General features: G+C 41.9%; 1 protein-coding gene across 1 annotated transcript in view; it reads right to left on the bottom strand.

Moving 5' to 3' along the window:
* Positions 1–23,684, bottom strand: part of ewg (DNA-binding protein Ewg) — a 113,136-nt gene that overhangs the window by 63,912 nt on the left and 25,540 nt on the right. Inside the window, exons 4-5 of the mRNA XM_080286320.1 lie at positions 17,641–17,765; positions 6,188–6,304 (exon numbers count right to left, since the gene is read on the bottom strand). Coding sequence (XP_080142446.1) covers positions 6,188–6,304; positions 17,641–17,765 — 242 coding nt within the window. The remainder of the gene's footprint in view (positions 1–6,187; positions 6,305–17,640; positions 17,766–23,684) is intronic.

Below are 23,684 nucleotides of genomic sequence, written 5' to 3'. Positions count from 1 at the left end.
TCCACATCCACCCCACAACGTTCCTTCACTTCTTCATTCATCAACCTGTCCCTCCATGTCACTCCACACGCTCCTCTCAAGTAACTCATTTCCACTGCTCTCACTCTTGACTTGTTCCCCTCTTGCAAGGTCCACGCCTCACTTCCATACGTCAGGATAGGGATCACAATACTATTATGCAGTGACTTCTTAACTTCCATACTCACCTCCCTATTTCTCATCACTGCTTTCAGTGTACCAACAACCTTCCTTCCCTGCTGTACCCTTTCACGTACTTCATCCACCAAAGTTCCATCCTTACTCATCACACTATCCAAGTACTTGAATGCATTCACACTATCCATATCCTCACCATCCAACCTCACTGTACATTCTGTGACATCATTCCTCTCAAACACCATAACTTTACTTTTGTTTACATTAACTTTCAGCTTCCTCCTCCTACACACTGTACCAAATTCATTCACCAAACCTTGCAACTCCCATTCATCTTTACTCAACAATACTGTATCATCAGCAAACAGCAACACTGGAATCTTCCAAATCTCACCCTCATTCATTAGAGCCACCCCCACATCCACTGCCCTACCCTGAACCTCCTTTACAACCCCATCCATATATATATTAAACAGCCATGGAGACATCACACACCCCTGTTTCAGCCCCACACTGAGATAAAAAAATTCACTCAGCACACCATCTACTTGCACCATAGCCCTAGCTCCTTCGTACATACTCTTCACAGCATTCAGCAATTTCCCCTCCACTCCATATATTCTTAATACCTTCCACATACCTTGCCTATCTATTCTGTCATAAGCTTTCTCCAAGTCCATGAATGCAGCATACACTTTCTTTCCCTTCTCTAGATACTTCTCCACTAAACATCTTAGAACAAATATCTGATCTACACACCCTTTTCCCTTCCTAAATCCCCCTTGTTCTTCTCCAACTAGCTCCTCTGTCATATGCCTAACCCTATCAATGAGTATTCTACCATATATTTTACCAATCACACTAAGAAGGCAAATACCCCTATGGTTACCACATACTTCTCTCTCCCCTTTTCCTTTACATAAAGAAACAATTATACCTGATTTCCAGTCCTCTGGAACCCTTCTCTCTTCCTAAGCCAATCTACACAACTTCCATATCCATTCCACAACAATCTCAACTCCATTCCTCTGCATTTCACCACACACTCCATCAATTCCTGGGGCCTTCCCCAACTTGATCTTCTTTATTGCTTTAAAGGCAATCGACCTCTGTGTCTGGGTTGCATAATCCCAAGCCGTTGGACTCTGGCCAGTCTCATTTACCTCCCTCAAAATAGTCAGGAAAATACAAACGACAAACTAGAGGAATATGAACTAAATTGGTAAAGTCTTTAGGCTGTATGCTTACAAGACAGATAATGGGTTTTACAATTTTAAGAGACGATATGGAACAAAAAAGTTTGCTAATCAGAAAAAAAATTACTCTTTCCTTCCACATGTTCTCGTAGGTTAGAAGTCAGTTCCACATTCTTCGTTCGGCATCGATTTTCCCATATATTTCGGACTGACTGAGCACAGTAATTTCTGCTCCTTAAAGTTAGTGTACATTTACTGCTCATTCTTTTATTTGTTCTTATGTGTGTGTGTGAAAGAGAGAGGACTGATACAAACTATATTGTATTCAATTATTGCTTACATAGATGCTGGCCTTGAACAACACCTTACTGTACCGGTGTCAGTGACGCCAAGTTAGGGTGAGCTATAAAAAACTGCGAGCAATTATGGGAAAGGAACGAAGGTCACTGGTGTGTTTACACAACCCTACTCTACCACCCCAGGCACTCAGGCGTTCACAGTTCACTTCATCCCAGATGTTTTCATAGGGGCATTTGTCTTCTTAGTATAATAGGAAAAGTATATGGTAGGATACTTATTGACAGAGTTAGAGAAAGAACAGAGAAATTAGTTGGAGAAGAACAGGGAGGCTTTAGGAAGGGAAGAGGTTGTGTAGATCAGATATTCATTCTCAGATCTTTAGTGGAAAAGTTTCTAGAGAAGGGAAAGAAGTTGTATGCGGCTTTCATGGATTTGGAGAAAGCACATGACAGGGTGGATAGACAAAGATTGTGGAAAGTGTTAAGAATATATGGAGTAGATGGGAAGTTGTTGAATGCTGTGAAGAGTATGTACGATGGTGCAAAGGCTGCAGTGCGTGTGGATGGTGAACTAAGTGAATTTTTCTCTTTGAAAGTTGGGTTGAAACAGGGATGTGTCATGTCTCCATGGTTGTTCAATCTGTACATGGATGGGGTAATAAAAGAGGTACAAGGTAGGGTAGTGGATGTTGGAGTGGCCCTGGTGAGAGAGGGTAGTGTTTGGAAACTCCCTGTACTGTTGTTTGCAGATGATACTGTGTTGTTGAGTGAAGACGAAGGGGAGCTGCAAGGCTTGGTGGATGAGTTTGGGAGAGTGTGTAAGAAACGGAATCTAAAGGTGAATGTAGCGAAGAGTAAAGTGATGGTCTCTGAGAGAGGTGAAGTCAGTGAATGGACAGCGAGGTTGGATGGTGAGGAATTGGAAAATGTGAGTACGTTTAAGTACTTGGGTAGTGTGATGAGTAAGGATGGAGGTTTGGAGGGTGAAGTGCTGGAAAGGGTACAGCAGGGAAGAAAGGTTGCTGGTTCTTTGAAAGCAGTGATAAGAAACAGGGAAGTGAGCATGGAAGTGAAAAAGTTACTACATGACAGTATTGTGATACCAACTCTAACGTACGGAAGTGAAGCTTGGACGTTGTTGGAAGGACACAAGTCAAGAGTGAGAGCCGTGGAAATGAGTTATTTAAGAGGAGCCTGTGGAGTCACATGGAGAGACAGGCTGAAGAATGAGGATATAAAGGAGCGTTGTGGTGTTGATGTGGATGTGATAGGAAGCGTTATGAGGAACACACTGAGGTGGTTTGGCCACGTGGAGAGGATGGAGGGTGAAAGACTGACGAAGAGAGTGTATGTGAGTGAGGTGGAGGGGGAAAGAGGGAGGGGGAGGCCGAGGATGAGATGGAGAGATGGGGTGGAGAGGTATATGAGAGAGGGAGGTGTGAATTGGGAGCAGGGGAGTGAAATGGCGGGGGACAGGGCGACTTGGAGGCGATTTGTTTGTGGCCACCCCAAACGGGATTGAGGTGTCTGGCAATAGATAGATAGATAGATGTTTTCGTCGATGTTTACTTGTTAATGTAACAGGCATCCTTATTTTATTAATTCTTACACGAATCATAGCAAATCACAGGATGGGTTTAGGGGAGAAAATTAAAATAATAAAAAAAGCCAGGTATGCCAGACGCGTCTTTTCACATATGTAAGAAAAAGAAATTGATTTTAGAACTTTGAATAAATGGTCCCACGGCCGACCACGGGAGCACGCAAATTTCTGACCCCACAGTCATTCAGGGGGGTAAACATAGCCTTTGAGCAGTAAAAGTACCTTACCAAATCAGATCTTCCTGATAGTCTGTTATATTTTTCAGATTATTTCTGGGTTGGTAAATACAGTAAACGTTTCTTATTAAATCTTTTTCCCCATTGTTTTTAGCCGTTCTGGTGTGACAACTCTTGTTTATTTCATTAACAGAATAGCAGAAGGGACTGTTCTTCCCCAAATGTTTAACTAAACCTGGCCTAACCGAGCTTGTCTGTACCTAATAATTTAACCTAATCTAACCTCCAGTTGGGAAACTGGGAAATGATATCCACCTTTGAGCACGATGAGTTTCTTCCACTGCACTGGAAACGATCGTAGGGGAAAATGAGGATAATAACAGGAATGAAATTTTTCAGCAAGAAAAAGTAATTTGCCAAACTGAAAGTTGTCAGAAAATTACAGAAACAAGCTGGAGGATTATGAATTGAATCGGTAAGGTCTTTCAGCAGCTTCAAGCCTACAATGAGAGAGACAATTATCTTCCCAAAGTCTGATGAAGATAGGGTGGAAAAATTGAACCATTTGAAACACCCACTAGTAGAAACAGGGTTTTCATTGTATTTCGCTTGGTGTAAATTTTCTTCAGACGGAACTGGGAAGATAGTTGTGTCTTTCACTGTACATTTACTGGTAAATAAATAAATCTAATAGTACTTGTGTTTTGTTTCTGCCGGAATAATCACAATTTCAGACATTCAGGCACCTCTTCACATCATAAAGTCTGGATAATTGGGCTATCTCTGTATTTCCTTTCATATCACTGGGACACATATTATCATACTGTGGAATCTGTCCTCTATTCATCGCTTTCGTACCATCGAAAATTCGTACTTTGGGTTTTCGTGTTTCAAAGACTCACTGTACCTTAAATTATAAATGCTGTTTTGGTTATTTGGGTTATGGCCAGAAGCTTACATACATTATGCATTTCACACATCATTAACTACCAAGATCTGGCTTAGGTTTAGAAGCTAAGTGCTTTGTGTTTACTATTTGTCTAATGACTGAGTGTTGTTTACTTACAGCGAAAAACAGAAGTTACAGTATGTGCTTTAGGTTTCCAATTATTTGCCCAGTGACAAAGACGTTACTTACTTGTGAGCATTAATGTGTCTTAGTAACATTTTAAAATATAAAGGTACAGTCACTACTCGTTTTACGATGAGGTTATGTCAGGTCATACCTTAGCGTATAACGATTTTATTGTAAATCGGGAAATTGAAACACATTATAAAAGCGAGGTTACGTCAACTCAGCTTCCCAAAGTCATCTACCCAAGACTGAAATAAAAATGACAACCCACCTTAATCACTTCCTGTGTCAGTCAAAGTCATCTCCAAGACCAAAACAAACACTATCACACTAATATAGGCGGCATTACTCACGTACAGTAAATCGTTGCAACAACACAACAATCACACTTGTGTAACGTTGGCCTGGTGCTACACAATGTATAGGCCTACTGTAGCACGATGCTTGGCTGAGAGGTGACGATAGCAGGGGGGCAAACATGAACGAGTGGAAAAGACAGGGCTTTGAAGGGATGGTGGGACCACAACTGAACCAAAACAATGCTCTGCACGCTGGAGCCGCCATCTTGCTTGAGACAAGTGACTGTCGCCTTGCATGTGCCTGGCGCTTTGTACGAAATTTTTTAAGGGCAATATCGTTACAGCAGGAAATTAATCAGAAATCGGATTGTGGGGTGGAACTTTCCTGTTATCGTTGTAGCGAATTATTGTATATCGAATCAACGTAAAACGAGTAGTGACTGTATAGTACAGTTGTCATTTCATACCTTCCTTCAAATAAAGATCCAAATAAAAAAGCTAATGGAATTGCTATAGTTGATGTTAACTAAAACAATATATTTTTTTAAGTTCCAGCATTTTTTCATGTTCGCTAAACAGAATTAAGAACTGAAAGTAACATCCAAATTTAGCACTAAATTCCTTGAACAAAGAAAGGCATCGATAATAAGTTGTGTATAACACTTAATTATGTACATTTTACTGAAGATTAACAGAAAAAATGAAAATAAACTGAATTTCTGCCCACAGCTCTTGTACCACTGAAACTAAATATTAATCCGTATCATACCAGGCATATTTGCAATTTTATAACCACCCAATCCCAGACCAAAAACGTAAAAAATTTTATTGCATAAAACAATCCAAAAGGATATATAAATCAAGGAAAAGCAAAAAAAAAGTACTCCTTATAGGAGAAATAAGTGCAGGATGGCCGTCCATCGTGTTTCTAGCCCAGTTTCCCAAGCTGTGAGCTACGTTTTCCCACCCAGCCAGGCGGGATGAGAGAGAACGGGGGAGGAGAATGGGGCAATCCCCATTCTCAATATCCTCCACTGGCTTATATTCCTCCCCAGAAGAGTCATCCAGGTCTTCCTCTTCTATAGAATCACTAAATGATCACTTCAGATACCGTTTGTGGGCTCCTGGCTTTTGGTTCCTTCTTCCTGGGGGGGAGTTTTTGCTTGCCCAAAAAAAAAAAGCTTTTGCTTGCCATCTCATCCATGGTTCCCCCATCCCCATACCTCCCTCAACCTCACTCGCAAACACTCCACTTCATTCTCAGTCTGCCATTCTCCTTCCCCTCCTCCACCTCACTCACAAACACTCTCCTAGTCAGTCTCTCAATCTCCACTCTCTCCATAAGACCAAACGATCTCAAGTGCAATACAGCAGTGTCCTTACAACATCCTCTAATGGCTTTGCACCAAAACATTTGAAATTGTTGCCAGACTTGCTAGGTGTTGCCACCACCACCACCGCCTGCTGCCCCACCCGTGTTGAGTATTCATCAATGGTGGCCTGCAAAAGATGATAAACATAAATAACAATTATACTACAACAAATAATGATTAAAAAATTATACTACTAAAAGATATATCACCACCACCATCATCATCATCCGCACCTCTTTTCCCACCCTAAGGCAGGGTGAGGAGTAGCAACATCCAGACAGCCCAAGTTTGCCCTATCCAATAGGCCACACTTCCATTCACTCGCCATTCAAGCCCCTGGAATCCTGGCTCTATCTGATACACCAGAAACTTTTACCACATTCTGTTGCATCACATACAGTAAATGTATCTGAGAGTCAATGCGAATGCTGTCACTTAAAAAGGGGTGCCAAATTCCTGATCATGCACTTCTCACAACATTCATCCAGCCAGCTCGATATCTTTGTCAGTCCCCTAGCTTCACCGACTTCCATACCTCTCTTCCTCAAACACTCATCCACCATATCCCCCCACATTCTCCTTGGCCTCCTTCCTCTTTCAAATTTGCTCAGATATACCTTTCTCACCACTCACTTGTTATCCATTCTCTCCACATGACGATACCAACCTTAACACAATCTCTTTGAATATGGTATCCACAGACTTCCTCACTCCACATCTTTTATGAATCATATTATTTCAAATCCTATCCAATCTCTGTATTCCACATTCATTCCTCAGTGGTCTCATCTCCACTTCTCTCACTCCTGACTTTTCATTTTCATGCCACACCATAGTCTCACATCAAGTTAAAGCTGGCACTAACACTCCTTCATGTAAGCCTTGTGCAGCTGCAATACTCAAGCCTCTGTTTTTTATCAAGGCATTCATAACATCAGCTACTTTCCTTCCTTGTGTCACTCTACCTTCCACTTCTTTTGCATATTTTCCTCTCTATTCTAACACTGTACCCAGGTATATGAACTCTCTCAACAATTCCAGCGTCTCTCCATTCACTGTAACATCACACTGGGAGTAACCTTCTCTCTCAATAACCAACACTTTACTCTTTTCTACATTTACTCTCAAGGCACAATGCTCACAGACATCAGCAAAACTCTGCACTAGCCTACCAAACACTTGTCCAGTATTTGCAAGTAGCAATGCATCATCAGGATACAATAATTTTGAGATATTCCATCCATTACTATTCATTACCAATGTCATCCCTCAATCCATTACTCGTGTTTTTACCTCTCTCACCACCCCATCCATATATACTGTATATACTGAACAACCACGGGGACATGACACAACCTTGTCGCATGCCCACACAGATCATGAACCATTCACTTAGATGCCCATTTACCCGTACACATGCCTTACAACCATCATAAAAGCTCTTGACAGCACCTAGAAGCTTACCATCTACACTGTACATGTGCAAAATCTTTCACAATCCTTCTCTGTCTACTTGGTTGTATGCTTCTTCCAGATCCATAAATGCCATAAACACCTTACAGTCCTTCTCACAAGCCTTATCCACTATCTGTCTCACTGCAAATATTTGAGTCATACAACCTCTACCACTCCTAAAACCACCCTGTTCATCACTCACCAGGACTTCTGATATCTCTCATACTTTCTCTATAATAATTCTTCCATATGCCTTCCCTACAACACTCAATAAACTTATACAACGATAATTCTTGCACTCACTTCATTCCCCTTTATTTTTGTACAAGGGTACAATCACAGCCCTTTTCCACTCTGTTGGCACAGTTTCACTCATCCATGCCATCGTACATATCTCGAACATGCACTTCATTCCGCTCTCTCCACTACATTTTATCATCTCTGCATACACCTCATCAACCCCACCTGCTTTCCCATTTTTCAGACGCTTCATAGTGTTCTTCACCTGTGCGAGTGTCATCTTTCCTGGCACTGCATTCTTTCTCTGCACACCCCCAAAAACAATTATGTTTACAGTGGCTCTGCTCTATCTATTCCCATTCATCAGACTTTCAAAATAATCTTTCCATCTGGTTCTTCCTTCACCCCCATGGGTTAATAATATACCACCTACATCCTTCACACTTTCACATTTCTTTCTATGTCCCTTTTACATTTCTGCACTTCTTTCCAGAATTACTTCCGATTTTCAGAGTAATTTGCATTCATTTCTCTTCCTAGGTCATCATTTACCTACTCCTCTTTCCTCTTCACTGGTCCCTTTACGTGCCTCTTGCTCTCAATATCAAGTACTGTATTTCAATTCAACCCCCTATGAAATATAATAATAATAATAATAATTATAATCATCATCATCATCATCATCACATTAATGAAAAAATAATAATAATTTTTCATTTACTTACCATTATTGTTATTATTATTATTATTATTACTATTATCATTATTATTATTATTTATCATGGTAGGTTGGGGTGCCCATCATCCACCCACTTAGTGTAGCAGTACTCTATTTTAGGGTAGATCTACAATGAGTGGCAAGCCAAATGATTTCCTGTAAACCAGGAAATCATTTACAACTCTGGTTGGTAACCTAATAACTAACCAAAACGTGTTCCCTATGTGACAGGAAGTGGGTTGGCAGAGGGTTAGTGCCCCTCCCCGGCAAACAACTAACTAAAAACACGAACAAGAAGCTTCGGGCCAGGACTGACCAACAGGTGACAACTAAGGAAAGAACAAGGGACATGGTACATATTTCGACATGGAATGTATGAGGTGTGAATGATGAGGTGAGAGAGAGAGAGAGAGAGAGAGAGAGAGAGAGAGAGAGAGAGAGAGACTGTCCAAGTGCTTGAGGATGCAAAAGTGGATGTATGTGGAATAACTGAGACAAAATGGAGGTGTTACTGTGAGAGAATGGGAGTATGGATGGATATATGCCAAGAGTGGGTGAGAATGAGAGGGTAAAAGAAGAAGTTTATATTGTTGTGTGCAAGAGATGGAAGGAGAATGAAAGAAAGTATCAGTCGACTCATGGATTGTGTGGGTAATATTGCAAGTTGGACTACATATGTGGGCGATTGTGTGTGTGTATGCGCCAATGCAAGAGAGTGCAGGTAGACTGAAGGAAGAGTTCTGGACAAATGTAGAAGAGTGCATGGAAAAGTTTGAAAGGAATGAGAAAGTGCTTTTGATTGGAGATATGAAAGGAAAAGTAGGTACTGTGAAGGTGGATGGAGTAGTTGATGAGTGGTGTATGCCGGCAGAAGTGATGAAAATGGCAGTGCTATAATGGACATCTGTGCAGGGAGGGGGTTGATGATACCCAATACCTTCTTTAGATACAAAATAATCCAAAGATACATGGCAAGTGATGAGAAGGGAGGGTGGTGAACTGAATTTCTGGAAGGCAATGATTGATTATGTGTGTGTGGATGATAGAATGAGAAGGTGTGTAATGGAGTGTACTTTCTGACCACCACTTGGTGGTGGTGAAAGTCAAGGTGCAAATTAAATGGAGGAGGAGGAGAAGGGAGGGACAGGAGGAAGTAGTCCATACAAGGAAGGTAGAAAGGTTGCAAGAGGATGAAAAAAAGGCAGAATATAAGAGAGAACTGGAGGAGTGATTGGGTAAATATGATTCGGAGTAGTTGGGGGACATGGAAGGCGCGTGTAAGATATTCACAGAAGAAATCTGTGCAGCATATGAATTGGTGTGTGAGGTGAAGAGAAGACAAGAGGGAGTGCAAGGAACAGCATGGTGGAGTGAATACGTGAGACAGGCTGTGGCACAAAAGAAAAAGAAAGCATCTAGTGAGTCCATAAGAAACTAGGGCATGAAGGAAGCTGAAAGACAGAAGAGAGAGTTATATGTAGAGAGGAAGAAAGAGATGAAAAGATTAGTACGAGATAGTAACAAGACAGCAGATGCGGAATTTGAAAAGAATTTGAGTGCAAAGTGGAGGGATGTAAGAAAATCTGGAAAAAGGTTATAAATAGTTAGACAGGGTGATGAAGATGTATGTCGAGGAGAGAAAGGTCTATCCATCCATCATCCAATCCTATGTCGCCCCATGAGGAGCGTAGGAGCCCAGGACAAGGCAAGTTGGTCATGACATTTAAGATGTGAGTGACCAGCCTCACTCATCCCTGAGTGGCACTATGTGAGCAATAAACCCTAACCACCCCTTGGATACGAACCTACACAGGCTTCATCCAATTGGAGCGCCTTAATTACCCACTAAACCACCAGGTGCCATAATTTGGTTATATGGTTACCACTCAGCATAGTAAATGGTTTCCTGGTGTACATGAAACCATTTGGCTTGTCACTCATAAAAGCGGAGTGAGAAGGGAGAAAAGGTGAGCAGAAGGAGAGAACACTTTAAGGAATTGTTGAACATAGAGAATGAAAGGAATGAGAGTATAAGTGGCTGGGGAATGGCTGGGAGAAAGAGGGAGGTGAGAAGACAGGAAGGAATCAGTAGGATGAAGTAGGTGAAGTTGTGAAGAAAGTCAAAATGGGGAAAGTCCCTGGAAATGATGGAGTGCATGGTGAAATGCTGAAGCATGGGGGAGAGATTGTAGTGGAATGGATATGGCAGATGTGCAGATTGGCCTGGGAGGAAGGTAGAGTCCTGGAGGATTGGAATTCAGATATAATTATTCCCAGTACAAGGAAAAGGGGAAAAAGAAGTGTGTGGTAAACGCAGGGGTATTTGTCTCCTTAGTGTAAAAGGAAAAGTATATGGTAGGATACTTATTGACAGAATTAAGGAAATGACATAGGAACTAGCTGGAGAAGAACAGGAAGGGAAGAGGTTGTGTATATCAGATACAGTGCCCTCGCACAGTGAACGTATTCAGTGTAAACGATTCGCCTAGTGAATGAGCAGTGGGTAATCAGGTCCACAAAACTGTAATGAACGAGTTGAACCCAGAGTGAATGAAATCGAGGAAGAGAGTAGGCCATAACCGCCGTCTCCCATATTGAATGACCCCCCCCCCCAGTAGACATTGCACAAGAGGTCAGATCTGAGCAAACTGTTATACAGAATCCAATGGAGGACAAATATTTGCCTAAGTTGATGATCAATAATATTCTAGCAGCAGTGGATGCTCTGACCTCATCAAGGCAAATGAAACCAGCTACGTTAGGGCACAGGAAGTACTCAGTGGAGTAGAGACCACTTTTTGTTATTACACTGAAAGGCACAATATGGAAGTCAACATAAGAAAACAAACACTCATCACACGCTACTACTGAACTCAAGAACAACAGGAGCCAGTTGCCTCTACATCGCCTGCTACACTTCCTGGGGAAGACGATGATGTGATGTCAGTGGTGCCATCTTTGGACTTTGAAAGTTTTTTGGAGAGGTGAATGAGGTAGAGGCAGTGGTTCAGTCAAGTGGTGATGACGGGGCTGGTGTCGGGAACAAGGGAGTGGAAGGTGATGTGGCAGAGACACCTTAAGTGTATCTCCCTGCCTTGGAACCACCTGTATTCAAGCCAATGAGGATTGCCACGTGTTTTATATTTTATATATCTGTACTGTATGTGTTTGAAATGTACCCTTTAGTACATCTCTATGGCTCAAAAGTGGACTTTGAGGGAGTGGTGCAAGCCAGTGAGGACTACAATGTGTTTCATATTTTATATATCTGTACTGTATGTGTTTGAAATGTGCCCTTTAGTTCACCTCCATGGTTCAAAAGTGGACTTTGAGGGAGTGGTGCTGCCCATGTTATTTTTCCCATAGGTTATGTTGTTCACAGTGAATGACTCTGCAGTGAACCCGCTCGTCTGCCACGCATAAACTCATTCATTGTGCGAGGGCACTGATTTAAACCTTAGGCCTTAAGTGGAAAAGTTTCTAGAGACTGGAAAGAAGTTGTATGTGGCCTTCATGGATTGGAGAAAGCATATGACAGGACAGATAGACAATGAATGTGTAAAGTATTAAGGATATATGGAGCAAATGGAAAGTTGCTGAATGCCGTGAAGCGTATGTATGAGGCCACTAAGGCTGCAGTGTGTGTGAATAGTGAACTGAGTGAAATTTTCTGTCTGAATGCTGGATTGAAACAGGGATGTGTCACTTCTCCATGGTTGCTCAATCTGTATACGGGTGGGGTTGTACAAGAGATACAAGGTAGGGCACTGGATGTTGGAGCAACCCTAATAAGTGAGGGTAGTGTTGGAAACTCCCAGTACTGTTGTTTGCAGATGATACTGTATTGTTATGTGAAGACAAAGGGGAACTGCAGGGCTTGGTAAATGAGTTTGGGAGTGTGTGTAAGAAACAGAATCTAATGATGAATGTAGGGAAGAGGAAAGTTATGGTCTTTGAGAGATGTGAAGTCGCTGAATGTACAGTCAGGCTGGATGAGGAGGAAATGGAAAATGTGAGTGCACTTAAGTACTTAGGTAGTGTGATGAGTAAGGATGGAAGTTTAGAGGGTGCAGTGCTTTCAAGGGTACAACAGGGAAGAAAGGATGCTGGATCTATGAATGCAGTGATAGGGAACAAGGATGTGAGCATGGGGAAAAAAAAAAAAAAAAAAGTCACTGCATGACAGTGTTGTGATACCAATTCCAATGTATGGAAGTGAAGCTTGGACCTTGTTGGAAAGACACAAGTCAAGAGTGAAAGCAGTGGAAATGAGTTATCTGAGAGGAGCAAGTGGAGTCACATGGAGTGACAGATTGACAAATAAGAAAGTGAAGGAGCATTGTGGTGTGGATGTGGATGTATTAGAAAGCATTTGGAGAAATGCACTGACGTAGTTTGGCCATGTGGAGAACATGGAGAGCAAGAGACTAACAAGGGGAGTGTATGCAAGTGAGGTGGAGGGGGGGGAGGGGGAGGCTGAGGATGAGATGGAGGGATGGAGTGGAGAGGTATATGAGAGAGAGGTGTGTGAGCTGGGAGCAAGGCAATGAAGTGGCACTGGACAGGGCAACATGGAGGCAATTTGTTTGTGGGCACCCCTTATGGGATTAAGGCATCTGGCAACAGATAAATAAATGACATATATATTATATATATATATATATATATATATAATCATCATCTGAACCTTCTTTCCCACCCTAGGGTAGGGTGACAAGTAGCAATGTCGAGACAGCCCAAGTTTGCCCAATCCAATGGGCCACGCTTCCGTTCACTCATCATTCAAGTCCCTGGAATCCTGGCTCTATCTGATACGCCAAAATCAGTCACCACATTCTGTAGCTTCACATAAACATTTCCGATGGAGTCAATCCGGATGCTATCACGTTAAAAAGGGGTGCCAAATCCCTGACTATGCGCTTCTCCTCACAATATTCATCCAGCCAGCTCAATCTCTTGTCAGTCCCCTAGCCTTACTGACTTCCAAACCTCTCTTCCTCACACACTCATCCACCATATCCCTCTACCATCTCCTTGGCCTACCTCACCTCCTCCCTCCTTCAAATTCGGTAAGATATACCTTTTTACCACTCATTTGTTATCAATTCTCTCCACGTGACCATACCATCTCAGTACACTCTCTTCGATTCTGGTGTCCACAAACTTCCTCACTCCACATCTTTCACGAATCGCATTATTTCATATCCTATCCACTCTCTGTACTCCACATACACTCCTCAGCAGTCCCATCTCCACTGCTCTCAGTCTTGCCTTTTCATTTTCATGCCACATCACACTTACATCAGAATGTTAAAGTTGGCACTAACATTCCTTCATGTAAGCCTCGTGCAGCTGCAATACTCAAGCCTCTTTTCTTATCAAGGCCTTCATTGCACCAGGTACCTTTCTTCCTTATGTCACTCTACTTTCAACTTCTTTTCCACATTTTCCTCTCTTGTCTATCACTGTACCCAGGTATTTGAACTCTCTCACCAATTTCAGTCTCTCTCTCTCTCAATATATATATAACTACTGCAAACTGACTTAGGACCGCCCCCCACGATGTATTAAAAAACACAGAAATCACAGTATATCACAATGTTTGTTCATGAAGTGCCATTCATTAACATGAAATCATGTTTCCCTTGTTTTTCAAGACGAGTTGGATGCGTTTTGGCATGGAATCAGTTAGATCTTTAAAGTAATCTAAGGACATTTCTTTGCACCAAACATTTGTCAGTTCAGTCTTGAGGTTGTCCAGACTGGGTGTCTTCTTCTCTGCCATAATTTTCTTCATCTTTGCCCAGCAGTTTTCAATCGGATTTAGATCTGGACTGTTCCCAGGCCAGTTGAGGACCTCAATCCAATTATCCTGAAGCCATTTTGTCACCTTTCTTGACTTGTGACATGGAGCTGAATCGTGCATGAAAAAGTCACACTCATGAATGGCAAAAAAGTTTAACAAATGATCTTTCAGAACTTGAATGTACCGGCCACCATTCATCACCAAGTTCTTAGGAAGAAAGTAGAGGCCTTCCCTTCCCATTTCACCTGAGAAACACCCCCATATCATTGCTGATTGTGGATGCTTAACAGTCAGCACCGTGTAAGCAGGGCCATATCGACTACGAGAGGCAGGGCGACAAACCTTGGCAGAACGCACCTGGAACACTTAAAATGTGCTTTCATCGGAAAATATAACTTTTCTCCACTCATTCAATGTCCAGTGTGCATACTTCTTGGCAAACTTATTGCAGTGCTTCTTCATGCGGTCAGTAAGAAGCGGTTTCTTGGCTGCAGTGCAGCTTGGCAAACCCAGCTCCTTCTGCAAGCGGTGTTGGATAGTTCGAAATTAAATGTCTTGTAACAGCTGGGGATGCATTCTCTTCAATTCTGCTGCTGTCAGTCAAGGATTCTTGATTATTTCCCTCTTCAGAAGCATATTTGTACCTCTGGAACTCGTCCTCTTCTTTCCACCACCATGCTTGTGCTCAGGTGGAAGGCCGTGCACTGCAGCAAGAATCGTCATGAAGGTCGACTTTGCGTGTCCAGTACGTTCACAAATTGTGTTGATAGGGACATTATCCTGCCTCCATGCAATGATACGGACCCTCTCATCTCTTAAGCAGTACTTTCCAGGCATGACAACTCGCCTCTAGGAAAATAACAGGGCAAACAGCAATGCATATGAAAAAAGAGGGAGGTGCAAGCTCGGAGTGATGGGAACATATACAGTAAAACCTCAATATAACGGACTTCAGTAGACCGGAATTCGCTTTTAACGGACTCGAGGAGCTACCGGACTAAATTCCTATATATCAGAAAAAGTTCGATAAAGCCAGAAGCAGTCCGGACTGCCTGACCACTTCAGGTATGTTCACCACAATAAGGTAAATAAAAGACATGTTTATCACTGTACAGTACAGTATTATTATATATACTATTACATCTGATTAATGTAGTGAAGTTATAACACAGTACAGTACTGCAGTGGTAGTCAAAACAGTTTAAAAACTGTTCATGAGATCCGGACTAATGTCTGATATATCATAAAAAGTCCGGGTTAGCAGGGGGAAGTCCGGATGTTGCTTTTATCAGAATTTCGCATTTTTCTGAATTCCTTGGGCCCCAAATGAGTTCATTATAGTGAGGCCTTACTGTACTCCCACTCTTGCTTCTGGGCAAGCACTGACGTGCTGAGTGTTTCACCATCTCCTGCCAACACCAAAGGAGTTGCCAATTACTTCTTGCCCAACAAATTCACTTGGTAGAGGTGGAAACACAAAGCAAAGACAGACAACTCTCCCATAGCAATTCTGTGTGTAGGTCCTAATTCAATTTGCAGTGGGTGTGTGTATATAAATATATCTATCTATCTATCTATCTATCTATATATACACAGTATCTATCTATCTATATATATACACAATACATATACACTATACAGCTAGGGTGGTTATGGCCATGTATGTGGGTGCTCGCACCCAGATAAGAGTGAATGGAGATTTGAGTGATGAGTATTCCATGAATGTTGGTGTGCATCAGGGGTCAGTTTTGGGTCCATATTGTTTATCATGGTACTTGAAGCCCTCTCACGTGACTTCAGAAACAGACTCCCGTGGGAGATGTTGTATGCATATGATTTGGAGCTGAATGCAGAGAATGAAAGGGAGGTGGAGGAAAGATTTAGGATGTGGAGAGATGGTATGGGGCACAAGGGTTTAAAGGTAAATGCTGATAAAACAAAAGTGATGATATCAAGGGTTGGAGGCAGTACAGTCAAAGAAGAGGGAGAGTGGCTGTGTGCAGTTTGCCACAAGGGCATGGGAAGCAATTTCATCTTGTGCAGTGTTTGTGATAAATGGGTGCACAAGAGAAGTAGTGGTATCTGAGGTAGACTGCGAGATAATGCTAATTTTATGTGTGCGGCGTGCCGGGGAGAGCAGTTGGAGATTTTGCAGGCGTGAAAGGACTGAACTTGCTGGTGAGTCTCTTGAGTGTGTGGAAGAGTTTTGTTATTTGGGAGACATGTTATGTGCTGGAGGTGGGGCTGGAGTTGGAAGAGGTTCGGGGAGCTGTTGCCTCTCCTGACACTGAGAGGGCTCTCCCTCCATGCTAAGGGATCTTTGCATGCAGCATGTGTTAGGAGTGTAATGCTGTATGGTAATGAAATCTTGGCAGTATATAAGAGGATATTTGCATGCTGAAACATACAGAAATGACAATGATTAGGTAGATGTGCAGTGTGTCCTTGAATGCAAGGCCTGGGGGGAGTAGGTTTGCTATGGAAGAGTTAAGAGCAAGGATAGGGCTTCAGTGTATTGTGCTGTGATGTGAAGAGGTAGATTGAGATAGTTTTGGCATCTGGAGAGGATGGGGGATGACAACTGGGTGCAGAAAATGAGAAGTGTGAACGTTGGGAGTAGGGTTGCAAGAGGCAGACCAAAAAAGACCTAGGACGAGATCACAGTGTGACCTCAGGGATAAGAGACCGAATAGGGAGGCTGCCAAAAATCGAGCAGCATGGACAGCCATCATTACATGATTAAAGCCCACATATGCAAGCACGCTGGAGCCATTATAAATGATGCGAAATGAAACAAAGGTGCCAATGGAAATTTGTGAATGTTAGACTGAGCGTGGTGTTAGTAGAGGCAGACCTTATATGGTATGGAAGAAGAGAGTGGAAAAGACTAAGCGTACAGTTAGTAGAGGCAGACCTTATGTGGTATGGAAGAAGAGAGTGGAAGAGACTGAGTGTGGGGCTAGTAGAGGCAGACCTTACATGATATGGAGGAAGAAAGTGGAGTGTATAAGAAAGAGAAGGAAGTTGAAAGGGAGTATCTGGGAAGGTGAGAGGTGTGTAAAGATAAAGAATCCTGGAGGTGCTTCTGTCTCAGTCATCCCAAGTTTTAGGATTTTCTGTCTCAGTCATCCCATGTTTGAGGACTTTTTGTCTCGGTCATCCCATCTTTGAGGATTTCCAGGGTAGGTGGGTGGGTGGGGGGGAACCTGTCAAAGATGGTGGTGATGAACCACCATGATCTTACCTTTAGCTTTCTCAGCAGCCTGGTCTGCTGTCTCTTGCGTATAGATGGGTTGAGCTCGAAACTGTGGTGGCGTTTGCGCTTCTTAGCAGAGGCAATGGCAGCGGCAGCAGCAACTCCAACTGGACCTGTGGGGCCAAGCAGGGCAAGGGGAACCAAGAGGGGAGGGAGGGAGGGAGGGAGAGAGAGAAAGTGTGAGTGGCATGTTCTCTCCCGGTGGAGGGAACGGGAGTGGGCAAGTGTCTGGGGTTCCTCCTAGCCACATCTCTGCTACACATTGAGCTCTTCTGACAAAGTGTAATTTAAATTAAGTAAGTACAATAAATAAAAAATTAACAAAACCAAAAACTAAAAATAATAGTGGTATATTACTGTAACATGAAGTAACATACAGTGAACCCTCTATAAAACACACTATGACTCATTCATATTATAAGGTGAAGATTTAGTCTCTGCATCTTAATTCCCACCGCTCAAAGGCAGAATATGGCAAAACAATCACTCTACATCCTCTCCATAATACTAAGTTGCGACTAACATCATATTCTAGTAATATTATATTGTTACAAGTCAACATTCAAGATGGAGAGATGGTAATTTTCTGCCTAATTACAGTGAACACAGTATAATTGCAGGGAATAGTGGAAAAATAAATCAAAAAGATTATTAAATCCAAAGCTTGATGGTCATCTCAATTTGTGAATGAAGGCATGATATCCATACCGTGAAAAAAAGTCCTGATAATAAATGACAAACACAGTTCTACTGAACATCTGATGCATACTTTAGTCCATCTCTTTCAAAGTGGTGCTAGAAAGAGATGTCTTCAAGTAGTGCCACAGATATAACCAGGCAGCTCCACAGCCTGGTTATACAATCATTCCTCAACTACTTCCCTTCCCCCAAAAGGAGGACAGTGGATTGTAGAAGGGTAGCTTTGGCCTGCAGTCTAATGAGCTCATGTTTCAGATGAGTCAGGAGCCAAAAAAACAACAAAGCCTTTCAAAGCAATCCCCTCCTACATCCAAATGCTTGTTCCAGCCTTCTCACCACTGATGAAGGCATGGCTGGAACTCTTCTTTCTTAATGAACTTCAGGATCCTCATCACTTCAGACTGAATGTAAACAAGAATAAATAGAGGTTCGCAATCAAGAGGGTTTACTGTAATGGAAAAATGCTTTCCGTGCTAGCAGCAACTCACACCATGAGAACAAAAGAGTTATTAACACAAACTTAAATTCAACTTCAACAGTCACAATTCACAACTGCAAAATAAAGATCACATTCCCTGCTTATATATATATATATATATATATATATATATATATATATATATATATATATATATATATATATATATATATATATATATATATATATATACTGTATATATATATATATATATATATATATATATATATATATATCACATACACACACACACACACACCACTATACACACACACACACACAATTATAATATATATATATATATATATATATATATATATATATATATAGATAGATAGATAGATAGCTAGATAGATACACTATATATATATATATATATATATATAGATAGATAGATAGATAGATAGATAGATAGATACAGTATATATATATATAGATAGATAGATAGATACAGTATATATATATATATATATATATATATATATATACACACACACACACACACAGAACATACAGTAAAACCTCTACAATTCGTCATCCTTCAAGTCGGAAACCTCTACAACTTGGGAAGGCTCCAAATATTCATTTAAAAAATCAAAATTCAAAAATTCCCAAAAATGGACACGTGAGAGGAAGTGAGTCGGCAAAAATTCCCCCAACTTGGTAAGATGCCAAGTTGTACAGTAATGTTTAAGTGTTTAGTTCCCCAGTATTGTATAGTACAAGTGATAAATACATTATAGTAATGGCCTTTATAGTGTTAATTGTGCTTCATAGAGCGTACAGTGTCAAGTACAGTACAGTAAAGGTGTGCCAAAAAGTGATCTTGAGCTCCCCTAACACCTCCAAAAACTACCAAAAGTCCTCCTCCATGCCTGGAATACACCCTACAACTGCATGGAATCATGGTAAGGCAGCTCTTACTATCTGTTGTAAAACATTTTGATTTTTTCCATTTTTTCCTTTTTGGTGTGTGTGTGCTGGGGTGGAACTCAAAGTTCATCCCTACAACTCGGCAAATAGGTTAACTTGGCAAGGCTTGTACGTGTATTATGCCAAGTTGTAGAGGTTTTATAGTACAGTATATATATATAACAGGTATATATACATATATCTATACAGTATTGTTAAGAAGCAAGATTTGCCAATTAGGTAGCCAACTTTTTCTCGACGTTTCCCGGTGTTTACGGTAGGTAGTTCTGGTACAAGTCAGTTGCCAGTTTACCTGCTGTTTGTGAACGTAGTTATTTCATAAGTAATGCATTAATTTTTGTGCTCTTTTTCTCAATAATGTTTTAAGTGACTCCTTGTTAAATTATGTAGTTTAAGTTCGTATGTTAAATGATTTGGAGTGTTATGTAATGTAGGAAAACTCTGGCATGTTTTGATGTCTCCTAGTTAGTAACTGTTGTTGCTAGGGGCTGATGCAAGGCCAGCACGTCCGAGAATGTTGGAGAAGTAGATGATTCTCGAACAATGCAAGTTTATGCTAGGGGCTGATGCAAGGCCAGCACGTCCGAGAATGTTGGAGAAGTAGATGATTCTCGAACAATGCAAGTTTATATAAGGATGGATAACAGATCAGAACAAGTTCAGCCATGTTTCAGTTCAGTTTGAGTGAAGTTTAGTTGGTTCTCAGTTTGAGTGTAGTGCAGTGCTGTTAGTGAAGTTTGTGACTTGTTGCTGGCAAGCATTAAGTGTTATTACTGTCAGTGAAGTTTATTTGTGTAATAAGTGAAGTGTTGTTAAGCATTAAGTGAAATGGCTGTTAGCAAAAGTGTGTATAGCTCCAGCACTTGTGAGAACAGTGAAGTTGAAAAGCATTAATGGAATTATTTGGAAAATAAAGACAGTGAACTTTAAGAAGTCAGTGTTTATTTTTGTCTCAGCTGATCTTGTGTACTGTACACCTAAAGGCTGACCATAAGAAAAACAACTCACAGGGCAACATCCTTCCTGTACTGATCTACTGCTGTTGGCGCCTGTGGCAGTGTGGGGTGGCGACATAACACTGGTGTCAGGAGTGTGGATTATTTTTCAGGACTGCAGTGAGTCTAACCTTCAACATGGAAGCAGAAGGTGTGCGGAAAAGGCTTCGAGCTGGGCAGGAGGAGGAAACTTCCCTGGCGATGATTGTGAAACTAATACAAGCACAAAGAGGAGAACAGAAAGAGTTCAGGAACGAAATCAAAGAACAGTTACAGGTACAAACTAAAGAACTCAAAGAATTAGTACAGGCACAAAGTGCACAACTGAAGCCACAGAGTGAACAATTAGAGGCACAACATGAAGAACAAAAAGGACAATATGAACAACTTGAAGAGGCATCAGAGGAGCAACAGAGGGAATTACAAGTGACGATGCAAGGACTGCTAGATACCATCAGGGGGGAACTGAAGGAAGAACAGCAACAGCTTAAGGAAGAAGTAGATGCCAAGCTTGAGGAGTGTCAGTGGGAGACACTCGATGGCTGCAGCAAGTCTTGGCTACTGGTGGTTCTGAAGAAGATGAGGTCCGAGATCTTAGATGAGACCCATAACCAGATCACTAGTGGGTACCTGGATGTGAAGAAAACTCTAAGTCGACTGCAACAGAGGTTCTACTGAATTGGCATGCGTCAGGATGTTGAAGAGTGGTGTCGGGCCTGTGATGTGTGCTGTGCCAAGAAGGGACCCGAGAAACGTGGTTGCACCCCTCTCCAGCCGTACCAAGTGGGTGCACCGATGGAAAGAGTCGCAGTGGACGTTGCTGGACCTTTGCCACTCACTGAGAAAGGAAACCGGTATATATGTATTGGCATGGATTACTTCACAAAGTGGCCAGAAGCCTATGCTATCTCTGATCAAGAGGCTGTTACTGTTACTCAGGTGTTGGTTGATCAGTTTTTCTGTCGTTTTGAGATGCCACAAGAGTTACATTCAGACCAGGGTAGAAACTTCGAGTCAGCTGTGTTCCTTGAGTGCTGCAAGTTACTGGGGATCAAGAAGACCAGGACGACCCAACTAAGGCCACAGTCAGATGGGATGGTGGAGAAATTCAACCGGACCCTGGAACAAGAACTGGCCAAGTACTGCATAGATGGATAAAAGGATTGGGACCAGAAATCAGCTGCATTGCTGATGGCATATCGGTCTGCATCCCAAAAGTTTACTAGCTATACCCCTGCAAAACTTATGTTGGGCCACGAGTTACGCTCACTCGCTGATCTGTTGATAGGAAGACCACCTTGTGAAGATCTGCCTACAGACACCACTTGATATGCGAAGCACCTTCAGGAAAGGCTGGCTGAGGTACAGCATCACATGCGAGGAGCCCTCAAGTTTTCAGGAGAGGTGTATGAAGTGCATTTGATGCCAAGGCAAGTGAGGTGAGCTTCTGGGATAGTGACCAAGTCTGGTTATACAATCCTCAGTGAAAGAAGGGACAGTCACCAAAGCTGCAAAGCCCATAGGACAGGCCTTACACCATTTTGGACCGCCTATCAGATGTAATGTATTGCGTTCGGTGAGGCAGGAAGTTTCGCCCTAAGGTGGTACACATAAATCGTCTGTGGCAGTGCCATGGGCCAGGACAGTACAGCTGGGATGTCTCCAAGGAATAGTGCTCACCTGCAGCTGAGGACGTTGAGGAGGAACAAGCAGCTGAAGTGCAAGAGGATGGCGACAGTTCCCCAGGAGAAGAAGTGAATCAAGAAGACGACCAAGACTTTCCTGGAGAAGTGGACTGTTTGGAGGAGCAGGGACATTGTCAGAGGTGGCAGGGAAGAAGACCTGATAAGTTGAAGGATTATTTTGTGTATAGTTAGATGTTTCATTAGGATCAGGGTTTATGTTTGTATACATTGTGTGATTTTGTCGGGACGACAAAGAACTAGGGAGGGGGTAATGTTAAGACGCGAGATTTGCCAATTAGGTAACCGACCTTTTTCTCGATGTTTCCTGGTGTTTTCGGTAGCTAGTTCCGGTACAAGTCAGTTGCCAGTTTACCTGCTGTTTGTGAACGTAGTTATTTCATAAGTAATACATTAACTTTTGTGCTCTTTTTCTCTATAATGTTTTATTTAAGTGATTGCTTGTTAAATTATGTAGTTTAAGTTTGTATGTTAAATGATTTATAATGTTATGTAATGTAGGAAAACTCTGGCATGTTTTGATGTCTCCTAGTTAGTATCTGTTGTTGCTAGGGGCTGATGCAAGACCAGCACGTCCAAGAATGTTGGAGAAGATGATTCTTGAACAATGCAAGTTTATATAGAATGAATAACAGATTAGAACAAGTTCAATCGCGTGTCAGTTCAGTTTGAGTGAAGTTTAGTTGGTTCTCAGTTTGAGTGTGGTGCAGTGCTGTTAGTGAAGAGTTGCTGGCAAGCATTAACCCTTAGACTTACCAATGATGACCTGGGTCGTCATGCGTTTGTCAAGCTCTGACATCAGTATGACGACTTTGCCTGTCATCCGATGTAATCTCTAAAGAAATAATTGGGGAGTCGTCATTTTTTGTTGGATGACGGACAAAAGTGGGCGGAGCTAAGCCTGCCACAGCTGGTGCATGTGTGCTCACTTGGTTTGCTTGGCTCAGTATGGTGTGAGGTTCCTCACAGGTAGGATGTACACCTCTTGACCTCCCGCCTACCACTTATGCTCCTTTTTCTCGCGTATATATGCAGCGATATTATTTAAGAAAATACAACAAATAATGCATTACTGGAAAGGAAATTTATTCTGCTACGTATTGAAGCAAAAAATATTTTTACTTCTTGAATAGTGGCTTTGGATGTGTGTGTAAACTGTGAACCAAGTGTAATCAGCCCGCGCAAGCCAACTGGGTGCAAGCATACTTTATAGTATGCGACACT

This window comes from Coenobita brevimanus, chromosome 111 (assembly GCF_032717465.1).
Source record: "Coenobita brevimanus isolate Jiangsu-jjx chromosome 111, ASM3271746v2, whole genome shotgun sequence".
NCBI classification, from domain to species: domain Eukaryota; kingdom Metazoa; phylum Arthropoda; class Malacostraca; order Decapoda; family Coenobitidae; genus Coenobita; species Coenobita brevimanus.
This window is presented reverse-complemented; position numbering and strand designations above follow the sequence as displayed.